The sequence below is a fragment of the Nasonia vitripennis genome, chromosome 3 (assembly GCF_009193385.2).
Source record: "Nasonia vitripennis strain AsymCx chromosome 3, Nvit_psr_1.1, whole genome shotgun sequence".
NCBI lineage: Eukaryota > Metazoa > Arthropoda > Insecta > Hymenoptera > Pteromalidae > Nasonia > Nasonia vitripennis.
In genome coordinates this window covers 7,835,379-7,855,120 of record NC_045759.1, presented here as the reverse complement: position 1 = coordinate 7,855,120, position 19,742 = coordinate 7,835,379, and the positions used below count along the sequence as shown (strand labels likewise).

Sequence of the window (19,742 nt, the reverse complement as noted above, 5' to 3'; positions counted from 1 at the left end):
ATAGGATCGAGCAGAGCAACGCGACAAAGGGGGAAAGTGGGTTAAACAGCGCAGCAGCGGTAACTCCGCGAGTTCCCCCCCCCCCCCCCCTACCATAATACTCTCACTCTCGATTTCTTTTCTTCTCTTTTTTTTTTTTTCATTCGCTACTGCTGCCACTGTGTGTGTATTTATATAAGCTGATAATGCAGCTCGCGCACTCGCTTAGCCCCACTTTGATTGCGAAACTGCATACAACGACGGAATGCCTTTTTATCGGTAGCTTCGTTGCGCTCGATGTTGTATGTGCTCTGGAAAAGAAGAAGCGTAGAGAGGCGCTGGTTTGGTCTTTTCGAATCGGAGACGAGAGCGATCGCATAGTTGCGCAATTTTCAATCCTCCAGAACGGATGACTTTCACTTTGAAAATTTTAGAAAGTGCATAGTCTGACTGTAGTTGTCGATTTTTGTGTGTGTTGCGTTCGTTTATAGAGCTGTGTTTCTTCGCAGCTTTTTCTCATAGCAACATTCACACCTCCGAAGCTCGAGCAACGTAAACAACAATGAATCGTTGACCGCGCGTCACATCTTCCTAAATTACCGCAAGCTCGTGTATTTATACGGCATACACGCTGAAAGCAGCTTTTTTAAGTCCGTATATGGAATAGCGAGGATATTTTCGGCGAAAATCACAGCCGCATCAATATTTACGCCCGCCCGAATATAAAAGCGCGGAGGTCGCGCTGCACGAGTATAACGCGGGAACAGGTGTTAATCGGGTGTCTTTTGCCCCCGTCGACGTTACGCTATACCGATACTTCGCGCGTCGCTTTGCTGCGGGCCTCTAAAAATACCGCGAGACGGGGCTATTTTTAGAGCTGCGACGAGAGAGCTGCGCGTGCGTGTGTGTGCGGCGCATCGGAGAGCAGCGCTATAAGAAAAGAAGTGCGCGAGAGGCTTACGTAAAAGGAGCAGCGGTTATCCATATGGGACTTGAGGAGCTTTTCGAAGATTCGACGGAGATGGTGAACCGTTGTAATAGAGAGCGAAAACACAGCAGGCTGTTTACGAGTAGATGAGACGAGGTGCGCAGTAGGTTACGTTGTTGATACGAGTCTGTAATAGCGCACGTGTCGAGAGCGAGTTGTGGTTGTCAACAATTCACTTATGTTGTACGTTTTTTTTTTTTTTCCTAACGGTTCGCCGTTTCCTACACAAAGCTACGGACTACGCAGAAATGCAATGGTGAATCAACGGCCGAGAATTCGGATCCGCGGATCTCCTTTGCCGGACGTTTATACATAAGCGATGCTCCTATAGAAAAGAGAGGGATAAAAACGAGGTTTAAAATTACCCTCGAAAACTACCGCTAATCTGCGACTTTAATGGCAGCGCTCTCGGAAATTCATATTTCCCGCGCTAATGAGATCGCGAACGATGTTTCGCCCGTACTCGAAAAAGAAATGCTCTCCTTTGAATATCCTCTGTACAATATCGAATTACGACGCGACAGTACAGAGTCGAGACGAATAACAATGGAAAAGTTATATACATGAATTTATGCACGAACGAAGTACACCGAGAGATCGGGAGACGAATTTTCTTACGATATGGATCGCGTATTATAATCGCGAATAAAGTCGCTGTGAAACGCGAGCGTAAGAGAGATCGAGAACGCGCGCATAACGAGACTAATCAGTCGCGGCCCGACACGATGATGACTCGGCGATTGCAGTCGCCTCTTAGTGGCGCATCCAAGGCGCGTTGAAGAAAGAATATTCCGGAATATTGCATAATTACGCAAGAGCTTTTACAGCCGAAAAAGTCGAGTGTGTTTGTGCAGTGTATACAGTGTGCATATATAAATACAAGGACTCGCTCTCAGCTGTGAGCGCGAGCGCTTGTGTATAGGGAACACGACGACGGCCCCGACTTTCACCGGCATATTTCCTTCGGCCTCGCGAGCGGCCTTTCCATGTTACTACGCGAAATTATCGCGGCAACTGTTTCTTCTTCTCTCTGCTCTTTCGTTCGAACTGTTTGGAAAAATTAATCTCCTTTTTTTTCTATAAAAGTGTAGGTTTAGACACAATACACACCGAAAAAACGAGCAAAACTCAGGAGAGAGAGAGAGAGAGAGAGAGAGAGAGAGAGAGAGAGAGCGGGGGACGACTGTTGCGGCTGGTTTTTCGAAAGAAGAACGAGGTGAGGCGTAATTCGACCTAAAAATGTCTCTTATCTCGTGAGAAACTGTGAGCGAGAGAGAGAGAGAGAGAGAGAGAAGGAAAGACCCGCAAGGCCGTATCAAGTATAGCGTTGTCTATACCCACCAAAGCTTCGCGGAGAGAGAACTGAAAAATTGGACACGATTCGCTTTTATCCTCGTCGATCGAAGCTTCGTTAAAAGGGAATAATAACGAGCTATTGCGCAATCGAAGTAGGAAGCGCGCGGGAATTACGAATTTGAATATTACCTACGCACGGACTCGCGCTCTTTTAAACAGTACACCTAAATTATTCATAGCGAGCGCGTGGATCTTCTTCGGAGTAGTTGAAATTACATCGAGCGAATCACGTATACAAGTATGTGCCATAGTGCGTAATAGACGAATATCATTACATATTCCCCGGCGTAGCAGAGCAGCGTAGACGGCCTCCGCGGAGAGAAAGTTCGAAGGCCGTCGACTGCTTTCCCGAAAAAGAAAAAGTAAGAGTAATGCCTCGCTCTCCTATATATCCACTCGGACGCGAACATTCGGAGCTTCTGGCTTTTAATTCGCTCTTTATACGTCTGCGGATGAAAACACTTAAGGCGCGAATTTTGAGCGAATATGCATCGCGCGATTTTTTTCTCTCTCTCTCTCTCTCTCGGAAAGATTAGAAAGCGAGAGAGATCGCTTATCTCGTAATTAAATTTTGCCCGCGCCGAGTGTAATCGCACACTTGCATATATACGTATACGGCTCTCTTGAAAGCGAGTTTCGAGCATTTTGTGAATATTCATTCGAGGACGTATTATAGCCGAGGATATTTAAAAAGCAAATCGAAGGAATTTTTTTTTTTTTTTTTCACGTGAGAGAGCAGAGCGACGACGACTCAAACACGCCCGCATAATTCAGAGAGCTACACGGGTGACGCAAGCTTTTCCCAAGCGCAGCTCCTGCTGGTATACATATAGTATAGAGGAGGGGAATGTGGAACGCTTTTCGTCGCGGCGCAGCTCCGGAAAAGTCATCGCAACAAAGAGGAGAGAACGTCGGTATTAGGGTGACCAGGAAAACCTGCCCTCGACTCTACTCTTCTCTCTTTGTGGGAAAGAGCGACTGTGGGGGAGAAGATCTCCTTTGTCCCGCCTATACGTGTGCTGCACGGTTATTTATTTATCGACAAATTATTGCGGTAACTAGACTTTGATAAAATTTTTTTTTTCTTCCTCTCGCTGTACGCCGGTGTATCTCGCTCTCTCTCTCTCGGTGTGTATGTATATCGATTCGGGCTGGAAAAATGTTCTACCATACGTCCCCCGGTGTGCCGAGAGCAGTTTATCACGCGGGCGGGGAAACAGGCGCGCGTCGAGGGAAAAAAGCTCTCGTATTTCCCGTGGCAAATCGAGGGCTTCTTTCTTCCCGGGAAATTCGATTTGATATGTAACTATGCGCATCGGCCTTTGTCTATGGCTTTTCGGATAGTACACAAAGTGTGTGCCGGGGATTGATTGTCGGGTGCTAATGAAATTTGGACGAGACGCGCGCTTATCGCTCGGTGTAAAACATACTGATAACGCGAGAGAGCGATGTGCTCCAATTTCTACGAGTGTACGCGCAGATTATACCCAGCGCTGTTTATTAGGTTAATTGGAAAAGGCTTGCATTTAGGGCTAACGCACGCGAGGAGAGCGACTGTCTCCTCTCTCGTGCGAGACTGGTAATAAGCTATATATTCCGGAGAGCCGCGCGGGAGAAGCCTTAGGAAATTATTGACTTTTCGCCTCCTCTCTGCCTCGTGTGTGCAGCAGCAGGTCAATTTGCGGCTATCTGCGCCTTTGTGTAATTTTTATATCCGGTAATTTTTATCTTTTTTACTTCTAAAACGACGACGCAACTGAAATCCGGGCCTAATTTCACATTCGAGCGAGTCGCGCTGTTTGTCGCTGCTGCTGCGAGAGAACACCAAGGTCGAGAGAGCTTCGCATCGATTCGAAGTGAAAAACACATCGTCGCCGCGCGTATATTCGACTGTTTATCTTCCTTATTTTTCCCCCCCCCCTTATAATACTCTCGAGCGCCGTACAAACAAGTAATTTGATTATGCGTTATCTCTCGCGCGGTGTATACGTGTAATATTATTAAAATTCGAATTTCGAGCTTGCGCGCTTTCTATCCTGACGTCAAGTAATGACGGCACAGGAGCTGGCGGTATAATTATAGCCCCGCTTCCGATATCCCTCTCTGTATACAGAAAAAAAAAGGAGCAAAAAGACGCGACGGGAGCAGCTGCACTGATTCCCTAATGAAGTCATTAAACAGGGGCCATTTCCGAAATTCGACGGAGTCGTTACAAATTCGTTAAAAGCGATTAAAGACACACATACACACACACTTCGCAAATCGAGAGAGCCGCTTAACGACCGGCGTTTATTCTCTCTCCGTTCATTAGTCCTTTGTGCAGCGCCTTACGTGCAGCGTTACACGTGTGCGCACGAAACACGCGGTGCGAGTGAGAAAACAGTAGCCGCGGCTTCGCTCTCTGGAAACTCATACAAGTTGAAGGTCAGCGCATAGCAGTGGTAAGTAGTCTCCGAGCTCGGAAAACCTTCGCGCGGAGAAAATAGCGGACGGTAATCGCCGTCTCTCTCTCTCTCTCTCTCTGTGTTGTTGCGCAATCGAGATTATCGACTTACGTAAAGGATGATATGTACGGAAATTAACGATGCGACTGATGCCAGAAAGAGAGAGAGAGAGAGAGATCGTTCTTTTCTTTCTTCTTTATAATTCTTTTTTGTTTATAGTTACGCGTGTGTGCAGGCCGGAAGCCGCACGACGATGTGAACGGAAGTTCGGAACTATAATTCGGCTATTGACTCGCCGAGAGTTATCGGCTCTTTCCACCGAAGTTGGTTTTAAAGCTCGCGGGGAAATACCGGAGTCAAGGGTAAGGATAAACGCTTGGAGAAGGGAATTTCCTTATTTCATGCGCGCGCGTATAGGGGAATCCCGAGACTCGCGTATATGTATAGTGTGTGTGTGTGTGTGTGTGTGTTGTAAGGATCGGGAATTTCTCTCGTTAACTAGGAAGCGCATCAGCCGAGATTTTCATTTCTCTCGAGCGTTTCCTAATTAGAAGCACTTTACGCGTATCTACAATAAATGCCGCGAGCGCGAGTAATTGGAAAAAGTATTAATCCCTCCTAATTAGCGTTAATTGTGTAATTTCGAAAAAAGGACGATCCACGCGCGCGTCCTTCGAAGTATGTAGCCGTATACGCGAGTGAAAGGTAATTGAAAAAAGAGCCGCAGAGCGTCTGTGAAAAATCAAAGTCGACGCGAGTTTTTAGGTGAAAGTATCTCTTATAACACACACACACATACACAGGGAAAAAAAGCACAAAGTGTATAATTCTCACGTTATATTACGCTTGTATATAAGCTGGCGAGTGTAATCTTTTGAGAAAAAAAAATCGAGCGAACGTCTTCCTCGGCGTGTATGTGGCACCTATATACTCTCTCTCTCTCTCCGGCGCGAGAGAGAGGGAGAGCCGGTGGCTCTTTTAGGTCGCTCGATAACGGGTCTCGCCGGCGTAACGGTGGTATAATGCTATTATCCAACACACACATAGCACGAGTGTGTCTGCTTGCCCCGGCGTCGTTTCCTTTTCGACGGGATGCCTTCGCTCCTGATGCAGACGTCCGAGCAGACGACACTCTGCCGTACACGGGAGAAAGGTGTGCGATAAGCACGAGAGAGTTTGTTATATCTCCGATCGAATTATTTTCGTTTTGGTTAAGATTTCGGTGGATGCGACGCGATAAATTATATCAGTTTAGAACTAGCAGAACGTCGTAATCTGTTATATGCAGATAAATCGTCTTCGGAAAAGTCCGGATACGCGGAGCTATCTCTGTTATCTGCGTCGGTCAGATAGAAACCGAACGTATTATATACACAACACTCTGGTCTAGTCGGGAGCGAAAGCCCGGAATGTTTTCGGTGGATTACGAGCGCGTGTTTGAAAAGAAAAATTCAAGAGAGAGTGAAAGGAAGCCTCTTTTTTATCACCGAGAGATATACACACCTCGTGGACGCTATCGTTTACGAAGCTTGAAAATATTATTGCTTAGGGAGCGTTATTGTATACGCTTCTCTTTTAAACAACAGAAATGAGGTTACCCGCAGAGATTTCGAAGGACCCGCGAGTCTTAATCAGAGAGCTCTCCGCATATTATAACGAATATACCGCGTTTGTCTCGCCGATAAGCCGCGGTGTGTGTGTGTGTGTGTTTTTTTTTTATTTTTGAAACACGGTCGTGACCTTACGCAGCGCGAGCGGCTTATCGGCGATAAAAAAGCGAAAAAGTCCAGCGAACATTTTCGAGCTTCTGTATAATGCAGTGCGCACGGCGAAAAAAATAACAACAATTTCCGATGCAAAATGCGGTTATTATTTTTTCATCGCTTTCGAAAACAGGCAATCAATCATGCGACTTCTCAGTGCGCGCATACTTGCGAGTTGTGTGTGTGTGTGTGTGTGCGGGTGTGTATACGCGCGCTAAGTGATAACTGAAAAATTGCAAGGTCAGAGCGCATATAACGCCGGAATATCGATTCATCGATTTCTCGCTATCCGCCGCTCTGCACCAAGGCCGCGATTTTCCGAACGTCCTCTGAATTTCCTTCAGTTTGTTGCAATCAGTATACGTACACATGGGATACTCATACGATACTCTTACAAAAATTAGGTAAAACTCAAAAGAGCACACAACGCAAGCACGCGGTGAAAAGGAAAACTGCAACATTCGACTCTCTCGCGACGCAGCTCGATCACCTTGTGTCGCGACACAAAGCTCTTGTGTGTGTGTGTGTGTGTGCGTATGTGTGGCGCAACTACTACCGGGAAAACTCCGCACGCGCGAGACTCACGTGCGCAGATCGCGAATATTTGCATTCGCCAAGGTTCGCTTTATATCTTCCCTGTACGCGCGTGTGTGTAGCTGGAAAAAGAGATTCCGGGGAAAGAGAGGCTGAATTAAAAACGAGATGATTCGCGGATTTGTTTTGCCCTCAAGGTCGCGGCGCGCGGATACATATGAAAGTTTGAGCGACTTTCCGGAGAAGAAGCGATTCTGATGATGTGTGATGGATGAGGAAAAAGTGGGCGACGTAATGGATGGTGTTAATAAGGTTTTTTGTCGCTGACGATTGCGCAATAGAGTAATCGATTATGCGATGCATAATGAATTCCGACAGTTTGAGCAAAAAAACAAAAAAAAAAAAAATTCTCTAAAAACTAGCTCTAGCACCTGGAGGCTCGTTTAAGAGTATCACCCGCAGAGCAGCATCACACATGGCGCGGATACAGTGCCGTCCACGTGTCGGCTGGCAGATGGCATGTGCAGCAGCAGCCTCCTCTACGCTATTCGAGCAAGGCATGTTAGTTGTTGCCGAAAATTTGTGCTGTTGGCCCGTAAGTGTACGTACGCGTGCGCCGATAATCCGGCTAGTTTATTTCACGGTTCTCTGAAGAAAACTTACGGCCCATCGGTATGGGAGAAGTGACCTTGATGACAGTTCTACTCCTCCCTCTGTCCCTCGCGGCCGACGGAGCGGATTGTCGTAAATCCAGAGCTTTCGTCTTTATACCGTGTAATAAAGTGATGACCCAGCTTAGGACGACTCCATAAAAACCGGCATCTGCATAGTCTTGAAGTAGGCTAATATCGTAGTCTCGCAGCACAAAAACTCGAGAGTCGAGAGAAAAAGATGAAATAGAGCTATAGCACAGTCTCTGCAAAGCACGTTTTTTTCGCGACGACGCTCTTTGTGTGTGTCTTTCTCAGTTTCGAGGTGGCCAAATTAATCAGCGCGGCCAACAACCAACACACCCACACACATGCACACAAAGCGGTGTCTCGGGCCGCTATTTTCGGAAATGACATATTCGCGAAATCGAACTGCAAAAAGGCGCTGCCGCTCGTTTCTTCTTTGTCGAGAGAGCAGAGAATATAGGATATTCCCCTCTCACTCTCTCTCTCCTCGTATCGGTCGTTCACTGGTTCAGTCACCCTGTGCGGCTGCTCTCACGCGAATCTCGCGCGCCGCGCGCGATGGCATTCAACTTTCGTGTATATACAATACTCGTACACAAGGTGTCCGTTCCCCTAGCGATATACCTGCGTATACCTGTACATCCTGAATATATATACAAGTCGCACGCGCAGAAGCGTCGATACCTGCACCCCTAGCACAGCGGGTAATTACCGCTCGGTTTAACAGCCCTTATTTACGCATCTTTACGAGCTCTTTGGGTGGAGCAGTCTTCGTAGACGGCGGCCCTATTGAAAACTGAATCAGGAACGGAGACGGACGCTTACCATTTCGAGCTATTGTTCTCCGAGGGACGCGGTAAGAGAGCGGGAGCCGTATGCAGTTATATACTTTTATAAATTCGATTCTCGGACGGTTTTCCGAAAAGTGTCCGGGATTTAAGTGCCGCTCAGACGTCGCGCCGGTTTATGGTTATTAGGCGTATTTAGTAATGCGGTGCACATACCGTATATACTTGCGGTATATACTTGCGTGTAAATTTCCTGGATGGGGGGGGGGGGCGGATACTATGGGATGTACAGCGATGGGCTGTTGACGTCAAGCTGTGTCGGCGTCGGCGAAAAATTAAACTTTCTCCTGTACGCATAAATCGGTAGTATTAGAGTCTCGTGAGTCTACAGCTTTATATACAACTTTGAATCCCTAATCTGTCTGTCTCTCTCTCTTCTCCGTGGGGCTATCGCAAATTCTAACGGCGAGACGACATTTGAATTGCGGCCATACTTCGTAGCAACTACGCGTTTATCGCTTTGTTTTTCTTCGGATGTTCTCTCTGGTTCTGCGCACATGTATACGGAGACACACGGGTCCAAGAGTGCACACGTTCGCTGATAGTGTAATACGTGGAGAGAGAGACGCGACGTTCGTGGAAAGCGTTAGCTGTTTTGAGCGCGAGTATAGATTGATTCTCGAAAACGACGCGTAATTAAAAAAACAGGATGATTTGTTGTTGAAGTATTCGAACGAGATACGAGAATATATAAACAAAAAAACTACAACGCGCTCTTAAAAATCTTGTTTACATAGATTAACAGACCAGACACTGTGCGTCAGAGCCGCTTGGCTCTCATTGACGCACGGTTGCATCTAGTCTATTTTCCAACTAGAGCTGTTTCTACACAATAGCTCGGCATTTTCCAGCCGATTTTTCAAGGAATATCAAAGAAAGAGAGAGAGAGAGAGAGAGAGAAACGGACTACACGCATTATCGGTCGAACGATGACTCCTTCTTTTGTCGCCGGGCGACCAATTGTTATCGATTTTCGACACAGAGGCTCATTAAGGCCAAGCTTGACCTCCTCCGATTGTGTACACGCGGCCGATACGTGCGCGCAGGACCTTATCCTCGTGTGTGTATTATTTCGTTGCTTTTTTTCGTGTTTATGTACACACGCGACGGCGATGACTATGGAAACTTTGTCGTCTCGCAGCAGCGTCGCGTTTTGCATTACGAATTGTTTTCGTTTTCCTTGACCATTCGAATTTGCCTTGTAGATATTAGCCGATCTTGTTGTGCGCCTCTTGGGGTAAACGAACTTCGACTCTTTATTTCGAGTGTCCCTTATTCATGGAACTCTTAGTACTCGAAAAACGCGAAGCGAAACCGAATCGCACAGCTGGTGAAAACCGGTTTTTCGAAAATGAAAAAAAAGGCGCCGCAAACAGTGCGCGGCGGCGTTATCAGTCGTCCGCACGGCGCGCTGCACACGTGTCGAAACGAAACTGCTCCTATTCGGCTTCTCTCTTTTTTTATAAAGAGAAGCCGAACAGAGCGGTTACACTGTTTTATTTTCAAGTTTCCATACACATTGTGTCGACGGAGCGAAAAACGGAGCAATTAACGCTGATCGAACAGTTTCAGCGCACAACAATACGAGCGCGTGCGTGGTATTTCGAATCGACGAAGAGAAAAGTTCCGCGTGTAAAATGGGCCACCCGTGCAACGAACGCATAGAATATTGTTATTATTTTATAGTTTATACGCAGCGGCGACACGTGCGCGGCTTTATACATTCATTATAATAGAAAAGTCGAGGATTTAGTTTTCGAGTTGTGGTAGCGCGCTATTGGTGTACGTTATAACGCAACGCGTCGCGCGTGTCGCAAGTCGGCTGAAATATGTTTGTCGCCGTCGTCGTGGAAGAAAAAAAAAAGGGAAAATAATACCTCGACCGGAGTTACCTAACTTGCGCAGCTCGGCTCTTTGTTATAAATTCTCCCGATGTTTCAAGCTTCCTCGACGATTATCAATCTCCGATTGAGTTGTAAGCTCTCGCGAAATTTAATTACGTTGTACTCGCGCATTATCAGCGGTCGGTCCTTATCAGTGCGTCGAACTCGCTGTACAAAGAAACGCTCGTCATTATGTACCATTTCTCGGCGATGCAACCGAGGCGTCGTCTTGTGTACGAAAATTTTAGAATCAATCCGGAAGTGTAGGACCGATAAAGCGCGCGATAAAAAGCAATCCACGACCTCCGGCAAATCAATCGATCGAATTAAGCCGTACAGCCGATAAAAAGAGCCCCCTCGAGAGTGAAAAACCAAACATCCGCCGACCGGCAGCAACAGTACGGAAGAATAAAAAATTCAATCTCTGTGTGTGTGTGTGTGTGTAACAACGTCGCGTATAGAGAACACAAAGCGGTGCTGCTGCACGCGCCTTCGCCTTGCGCTCGTGTCTAGCGGCGCGTGCCTAACATTGAGCAGCAGCGCCGCGTTGGAACTTCGAGGCCCGCCGCTCTCGCGAGCGCGGCCTTGGCTCTATAGCGTTAGATTATATACAGCGTCTCTGCACTCGATTTTCACGTGCGGATGTGTGCGCTGTATTTCCGCGCGGCTTTCTCTCTATCTCTCTCTCTCTTTCGCGATGATGATCGAAGGGACGTTTTATTTTAAAGGATTACCTTAAACAAAAAAAATCACGCGGACAATCGTACTACACTTTTCGGCGCTATGGCCCCCCATAGGTATTCCACACGGCCACTCATCAGCTGCGACCTCGGCGGTAAGTAAGTATCCGCTTCCTAGCGGGCCGCCACCTGCCGTTCTTTTTTTTCCCCTCCACGCGATTTCTCTCTTCTGCGTCTCTTTAAAGGTCTCTCTCTCTCTCTATATATATATATATATATAGCAGCCGCTCGATATAATACCTCCAGGATTCCGACTTCTGCTCGGCGCAGAAACGTATGCGCGGGTCAACGAAACTTTAATTGCGGGAATATATACTTGTGTGCTTATTATCTCGTCGAGGTTTTCTCTCTCCCTCCCCCACGAGAGCACAACTGTATCAATATTATCGCGGGCCGAAGTCACGCCGCAGTCGCGAGCGATGAAAATAAAAGAGGGAAAAAAAAAAATCGCGCGCCGGTGTTTAACACGCACACTCGTGCACCGAGCTGCAGCGAGCGGTTATATTTAACTCGAATTTTTGCACGTGCAGGTATACGATTTTTTATTTTCGCAAGCTGCGTGTATCGAACGTTTGCGAGTCGAGGAGGGGGTATAGGAAGCTCGTTGAAGTTTGAAAACGACGCGTGTGTGGCAGTATCGAAATGGAAGAGACAAATTGGCTGGCTTGGTTTCGTAACCGCCTAAGTTCGAGTGTGAGGTAACAGAGGAATCTAAAATAATCTCTCGGCCTATCTCGATTTGATTGATGAAGACGCGCTTTTTTGCGTTTCAACTAAGCGCAAAGCGAACAACAACCGCCAAACAAGGAGCATTTGTGAGCTTATAAGCGAGCGTTATCCCGATGCACATTGAACGCCAGCCAATAAAAGCTGATCAATAGCATCGAAACCTCCGCACCGAGAGCCGTTCCAAGGAAGAGCCAGAAATCCGGTCGGATCATACCGCTGCGTCTAGTCCGAGCAGCGGCGCCGAAATTCAAAGTACAGACCGTCTATACACATAAGCGCCTAATAAACAACGTGATTTTCTCCCTCACCTTTTGGACGTGTCTCGTTGCGTCTCTCGAGAGTCCTGTACACCTCGTCGTCTTCTGGATCCGGTGAAGCCGGCGAGTCTCTGACCTCGAGTTCGTTGATGGCTTTGGTCAGTCCACAGGATCTCGAGCAGGATGACGATGACCATCCGCTGGACTCGGCCGACTGTTTGGCCGTCCTTCGACGTTCCTCCAGGTCGCTTCCGTCCTCGAAGTAGCCGCTCTCGTGCTCGGAATTCTTGGTGGGCAACCTGCCGTTCTCCTCCTCCACCTCGACCGAGGAGCCGATGTCCGAGGGATGCTCAGCCACGAGAGTCATTTTGGATTTGTTCAAGCACGTCGACGATGACTTGGCTATCGGCGCTTTGAACGACTGATGATGCCTGTCGGAGAAGCGCTGATGATGCTGCTGCTTCAGTTGGGCATCGACCTCCTCATATCCGTTTGCGATGCACTGCAGTCCTCTACTCCTCGTCGTCGCCGCCGTCACGACGTCAGTCGCACATGTCCTGCGCGGCCAGGATTTTCACAAGAGCACTTTATTTACCAACGGCACCAGTATACGTATGTATGTGTATGCATAGCACGCACTCGATAAGTTGCCACAACGCAACGCACGCTACCGAAAACTCAACCGAAAGATGTTTGCTGCTGTTGCGGGAGTCTACGATGCACTTGCAATTTCTGCAAAAGCTGAGAGACCGTAAGGAGATGCGGCGCAGTCGAGCTGCGCTATCCTACTGACACATTTGTGTCGCACGCGCTCAGCGCTCTCGGCTCGGCCCGCTCGGCTCTCTCGGCCGCCCCCCCCACTCCGAAGTCCGACTCTACCGCGCCGCCTCGAGGAAGAGAAGAGAGGGAGGAGAAAGAGCCCTGTTGCTCCGCTTTGCGCGCTCCGACCTTCGTGTGTGTGTGTGTGTGTGCGTGCGTGCGCACCAGTTTTGCGCCTGATGTACGAATACTTGGTTTGTAACGCAGGCTTGCACTTATCGCTTTGTTTATGCGCTATTTTTCCGATATTCCTGCGCGATGCTTTACTACACGGAGAATCGGCTCGAGAGAGAGAGAGAGAGAGAGAGAGAGTTGTGGGATCGATGGACTTATAGATTTTAGGAAGCTTTTATCCTCGACGTGCAATGTTGACACTTGTTGCAAAAGAACCTCTCGTGTACGACTTTTACTCTTCACGTGCTATATATTCAAAGCCGTTTGTCGCAGCGGTAGGTAGCGCCAATTATAAAACACTCAAGCGCAGGAGGAATCCCCGGATACAGGAATAGTATAGCATACCAGCTAATAGTCTCGGCCATATCTAATCTTCAAAATTCGCTGTTTCACCGTCAAAGTTTCATCATTATAAGAGTATATATACATACACCGAGAGTGCGCACTCGGTACACAACACGTACACACAATATATATATATATATATATATATATATATATCTCCGCAATGAGGCCCGTCGTCGAGCGTCGCGCGCGGAGGGGGTTGTCCCGGCGCGCCGACGGCCCCCTTTTTCAGAGAAAGCGAGCGAAAGGAGAGGGAATATTATGAATTTCGTAACGGAGTCTGGGGATTCCCTTCCTGTGCTTCCCCCTTCCAACTCGATCGCGCGCGCGTATCACTTCGACATTTCTTTCAGCGCTACGGCGACGACTCATTTCAACCAGCGCATCAGCGACATTGTCGCATATATTTTCTTAGCGAAGGTTGTCGTCTGCTCCCATGGCTGCCAACCCTGGACTTTTTTCCCTTCGTTAGGCGCTATTTGCTGCTGCCGCTGCTGCTGAATTACAGCCTGAAATTACGTAACTCGCGCAGATACCGATGCATGTATTCATAAGCGAGACTGCATATTCGATGCGGCTTAGCGTCTGTCGCGTATACGCACGAACACGAGCCATTTTTACGTCAGGCGGGAAAAAGAAACTGGTAGATAAATTATAATATAACGTATGCGAGTTCGAGCATCGCGTTGGTCCCTCGTTTGCTTCGTATTGTTTAACACACATTGCCTGTACTTATAAGCCGCGTATCATGGCTTTTCGTACGCTTTCATCGTTGATTGGAGTTTTGCGATTGTTGTAAACTCGGAGCTTTGTTTTCAAACGCGTAAATTTTAAGATTCAAGCTTCATATTTTTCGAGTCGAAATAAGGGGGCTGTTTACGAGGCTGTTAACGAGAAGAGAAAGAGCGAGACATTCCAGCGGGAGAATCGGATTCGCGCTCGCAACGGTACATACACGCAGACGTGTATGCGCGTGCGGAGTGCGTGCCGTATAGTATAGAGAAGGCTTTTCACTTTCTCCGGGTACGCTTGCAGCTCTTCGATTCTCCAGATTCCTTTTCCTGCGATGTGTTTCACGAGCGTTTAAGCTTTTATAATTTGAAAACTGAATGGTAAAATTAGGGATTAGGTTTTAGGCATTCTATACCTATAACATTTTCTATTTGTGTATATAATTGAAATGATATCAAATAATAAAACATATGGGATGGTGTATAAACCAGGCTATCTTGACACGGTAAAACTTACTCCATCCTAAAATTAGCAAACGCAAATCTGTAACGGTAATTTTTGTCGCGAAATTACCCGAGTGCGCATACGATCGTTAAATAATCGCAATAATAAACAACACAGGCAAGATTAAAAGGCCAAATTTTCTTCGACCTGTTATTATTACAAAGTCTTTTTGCACATCCAACATATGTTATAGCCAAACCTCACGTACACACAGATCCCCACACGCATATTGTTCGAAAACACGTGCGCACGTGCGCGTCTCGACGCCTTTTATATAAACGACGTACAGTCGACATCGTCGTCTGCTCTCGTATTTCCGGCTTGGGTTACAAAAATCCATAAGCCATCGTGCAAATAGACCATATCCTAGTTCGTATACCTGCACATCGATTTCGCATGCTCGTGAATCGAGATTTTTAAAGGCCTTTAAAGGGACACTCTACGCTATAATAAAGCACTATAAGAACGTGAAGCAAACGGCGCTCGAATTGCCGTCGCGCGCAGGCGCGAGCACCTCTCTTCCGTCTTCAGTGTGTTGCCGAGGGCGAGAGAACCGTGTGTGTGTGTATATATATATATATATATATAGGTACATACCTACAGCTATACGTACCACGTGTCGAGGCGTGCGTTCGCTCGTGTGTCCCGATCGCTATACGGCTTCGAGGATCTTGGTTTTTTAACGAGGTGAAGGTAGGCCGCCGCCGAGGATTACGATTTTTCATGCAATCTCTTTCTCTCGTACTCGCAGGGAGAGAGAGAGAGAGAGAGAGAAATTTCGTCGGAAGGAATGTGTGCGCGCATGTGAACGCACACGTTTGTAGGTTGGATAATCAGGTGCCGGAGTAGTTCGTAAGACAGTCGGAAGAATTTTTAGTTTAATAAGTATAACTGTTTCGCCGGTATAAAATTCTGAGCTGAAAGTGACGTACTGTATATTCTGCGTATGACGTGAATTATATTTGTTGTCGGTGGGTATACGCGATTGAGCGAAAGAGAGGAAGTACATTGTTGGATATTACACACACACACACACACACACATCGCCCAGAGTCTGAGAGAGACGTCTTACAAAATTTGATAAACATTGTTCAAACGATGTTACGCAATGAAAATACGAGACACTGATGAGAGTGAACGTTTATCTGCGAAACCGTGATATAGTTTTATACATATAAAACGGAATATTGGTGTACAAGTGGTTATCTCTTATGGGTAGCTCGTACGTTGAAGAGAATTGGTATAGCGTGTGGTTCTTTTTTATTTTAGAATATTACTAAAGAAAAATCTTGTATAGCGTGTATGTAGATATACAGGAAGTAACGGTTGCGATGACAAATGAATGTTAATCTACGCGCCCGAAAGAATTTCGTACTGGGTATTCATTACGAAAGGTTACTGTTGAATTTTCAAGCAGCGCGAGGACGCCATTGTATTTGACAGCCTTTGAATTTCCACTGATAATAAGAATCCGTAATATACCGGGTAAGTTTAAAAGCCAGTTTTTTTTAGGTCACAGACTACCATAAACCACTTTTCAATTCCACACAGTACAAGCACTAGCGTGAATGCCAACGGAGCATTACTCAAAACTCGTTAAAAACTTTAATCAGACCAATTAGAGTAATTAGCATCGACCTGCAGAACAATTTCATCAAACATTTACTCGCTGGAGAGAAGAGAAAAAAACTTGGGCGTTCTTTCTCCAAACGTCTCGGAGCATTAAAACTCTCCTCGACAGAGAGACAGAGACTACATCGCATACTTAGTTCTTCGCAGCGAGACGATGATCGTCCACGCAAGGCAAATATAACAATCGCTTCAACGAGCCAGCGCGTATCTGCGCCGACTTCCCCTCGATCTCTCCTCCTCCTCCTCCCCCACCCCCTCCTGAATGGCAATGCCTATTATACGCACACCACTGCCGCGGTTATATCAGCTGATTTGGAAAACACGCAGCCCGAGCCTCGTGCGCAGCACCAGCAGCTCTTTTTCGGATATGTCTCGTGCGTTGGGCAGCTCGTGTTTCCAAGCGCTTGCGGCCATGTGCCTGTATAGAGTTTTATGAGAGATGGAAAAAAAAGGAGCGAATGTCTTCTTTTGATTCGTTTTAACATTGGGTGTATCGATTGAGCTTTTTTTACATTTCTCGCGTGCGCACTTTTTTACTTGATTAAATATTTTATATTGGACATAGTATGAGGTTCGCCGGAATTTCAGAGTGAATTTATGGCGTTTTAATTATAATAGAGTATAAGGTCGAATGCGTTAATTTGCAGCTGCGTCTGATTTTGTATTAACTTTGCGCTGTAGCATTTCACCCTCTACTGTCCCTTTAGTTTTAAATTCGGATGTTTGAACCGAGTGAAATATCTCTGGAATCTCGTAGACTATTTTTAAGTCCCCGCAGCGATCGCCGTCGTTTTCAACCGGGAGAGTATACACACTGTATACTAAATTTCGTTTAAAATGCTTTTATGCTCCACTAAAGTAGAGAAAAAAGTATAGTCGCGTTTGAATATACTTTTCGAGCAATCGAAACAACGCGCAGAAATTGTTATTATACACACTGTAAAAATGAGAGAATGTTATATAGGATTAAGCAGCAATAAATCTAGCTTGATAAGCTCACACTTGCGAAACTACATAGCTTTTATCAATTTGAATAATGAATAAAGCGCCCCCAGCGGTGCTATCGTAATGTGTGCATAACTTGGTCAGTCTTTATACTTTGATCCATAAAGCTCAAAATCTTCCTCATTACAATTCAGTATATCGCTATATCAATGCTTTTCCACGAAGCGTTTTTGAAAAATTTTACCAATAAAAGTCTAAAACAGAAAGCAAAAACTGAGCACTGAAAAATCATTCGCTTATGGAAATCGCTATATCGCAATATCGCGTTTACACTGTCACATTTGTTTTGAAAAATGCAAAAATCCATTGAACCGAGAAGATAGAAAATCCTTATCTTCTCCGTAACAATACCGCTGACTCAGAGAATCCTCGGGGGTCAATTTGTGAATATTATGTTTTTAGCTGTGCCATGTGATTCATTCTGAAAGTCGCGCAGATTCGAGAGACGACCGATGTTTTGTACGACGGAAAGTACGTTCGTAGGACGATACAATTGTGCTGAAGCAAACAGCGTGTTTGCCGCTGGCGAGCCATTAGAAGCTTTTTGAATAACATGTTTAGCTCCAAGTCACCTAGGATTTCGCGTAGTTCGTGTATACATAAGAGCTAGTTTTTTTCTCATTTTGCATGTTTGTCCTAACGCTATTGGAAATAGAGTCGAAAGATCACGTCCTTTAAATTTCTGTACAAAACATAATACTAACAAATTTGTTTTCACTAATTCGAGATGGCTTGGCGACAGAATCGACTCGAACGAACCTCCATGTATACTCGTGTTATTCAACGGATCTTCATTGACGTCATTATAATGCACTCGCAAGCGTTACAGATATGCGCATACGCACTGAAAATTGATGCAAGCAACGAAATATCCTATAGCAGCGATGACGAAAAAAAATTGATTGTCTTCTGCAATCATCACGTCGGATCGTTTTTCAGTAACGAGAATATAACGACCGTTTTCAATATTAATTGCAATGTTTATTTTCGCTTCTATACACTTTTTACTGTCGATATTCAACGTTTGATTTGAATTGATTTTCCTCGGTTTGCAAATCAATTAAAAGCAAGCAAAACTTCGATTCGTTCTAATAATTGATTTTCATGCGGCAACAAACACAATTAACTGTTTCTATTTTCCATTAGCTGAAGAATTTTTAGAAATCAACGGAGGAACGTCAAAGTTATAAAGTTTTTTGACTGTCACGGGTACGTCAAAACGCAGAATCGCTTTAATTTTTCCGGGTTCGGGTGAAAGTCGCAACGCGCGCGCTCGTAACGACTTCATTCCCGCGGTCGCATTGCGGTTGTATAGTCCACCACGATGCAGTATATACGCTTATAGAGTTAGACTACGCTATCTTCAAACTTTATGAAAAATAAAAAGCTTCTCATATTCGGACACAATGATCGAATCATTCGAGCCCGTCTGACACAAACAAAATTATATTTGATTCTATACCTACTGCTTGGGTCGAGATTTCAATGCGGATTTATCTAAAGCTTATTTAAAGCAGCTCTAAAGAATCCGAGAAAAATAGTAGCGCGAGATCGAATTGGTTTATAAGCGAATGCGGTGAAGGGAGACTCGAATGAGTTTTTTAAAGCACTTCTAATGTACACTCGTATGCTAATTAGACTCTCCGAGTTAAATCCGTCGCTATACTTGTTTCGCCGTGTGCAGGCACTTATAAACGAAAATTAAAAAGTATAAATAACGTCTGAAAAAATTGATATGCTAATTACAAATCTGTATAACGTAAAAGAAACGCGCGTTAAAGAGCCGCTAAAACTCGTCGGTTAACTCTATGGAACACACGCAGCTCGCACATAACCAGTTACAGAAATTTCGGCGTATTATACTCCCATACACATACACACCTATGCGTACAAGTGACGGCAGCCGATTTCCGAGGAAGTGAGAGACGACGAACCACTCATACTTTTGTATTGTATGAATACGTGCGCACAATGAAATTAAGGAGGTCGGAACACAGACGTGAATCGCTGCTGCTTCACGGTTAAAATAAAAGTCTCGCACTCGCTAAATCAATTTTGAAAACGAAGCCAAGGTCGTTCGGCTCCTCTCTCGCGTATACTCTTGGCGACGAGGGAAAAGGAGCCACGTTCGAGTCAAGTTTTTTCGAGGCGCGAGCTATACGAATACGACATCTCACGATGTTCCCTGCGTACATATTGAGACAATCCTATGGAAGGTGATTTGGCAAATTTGGAAGTTCGTAGAAATTTGTTGGCTAAATTGCATAGCTTGATATTTTTTTAGGTTTTACTATTATGCATATGGATTAATTATATATCGTTTTCTTCTCTTT

General features: G+C 45.7%; 1 protein-coding gene across 4 annotated transcripts in view; it reads right to left on the bottom strand.

Moving 5' to 3' along the window:
• Positions 1 to 19,742, bottom strand: part of LOC100122294 (ribosomal protein S6 kinase alpha-5) — a 34,637-nt gene that overhangs the window by 11,393 nt on the left and 3,502 nt on the right. Inside the window, exon 1 of one of the 4 annotated variants that reach the window (XM_008215303.4) lies at positions 12,250 to 13,037. The exons of 2 other annotated variants lie outside the window; for them this stretch is intronic. In XM_008215303.4, the coding sequence (XP_008213525.1) occupies positions 12,250 to 12,565 (316 nt within the window). In that variant the 5' untranslated portion in view covers positions 12,566 to 13,037. Of the gene's footprint in view, positions 1 to 12,249; positions 13,038 to 19,742 lie in introns of those variants that run through there. One more of the 4 variants, XM_016983775.3, reaches the window with a different exon arrangement.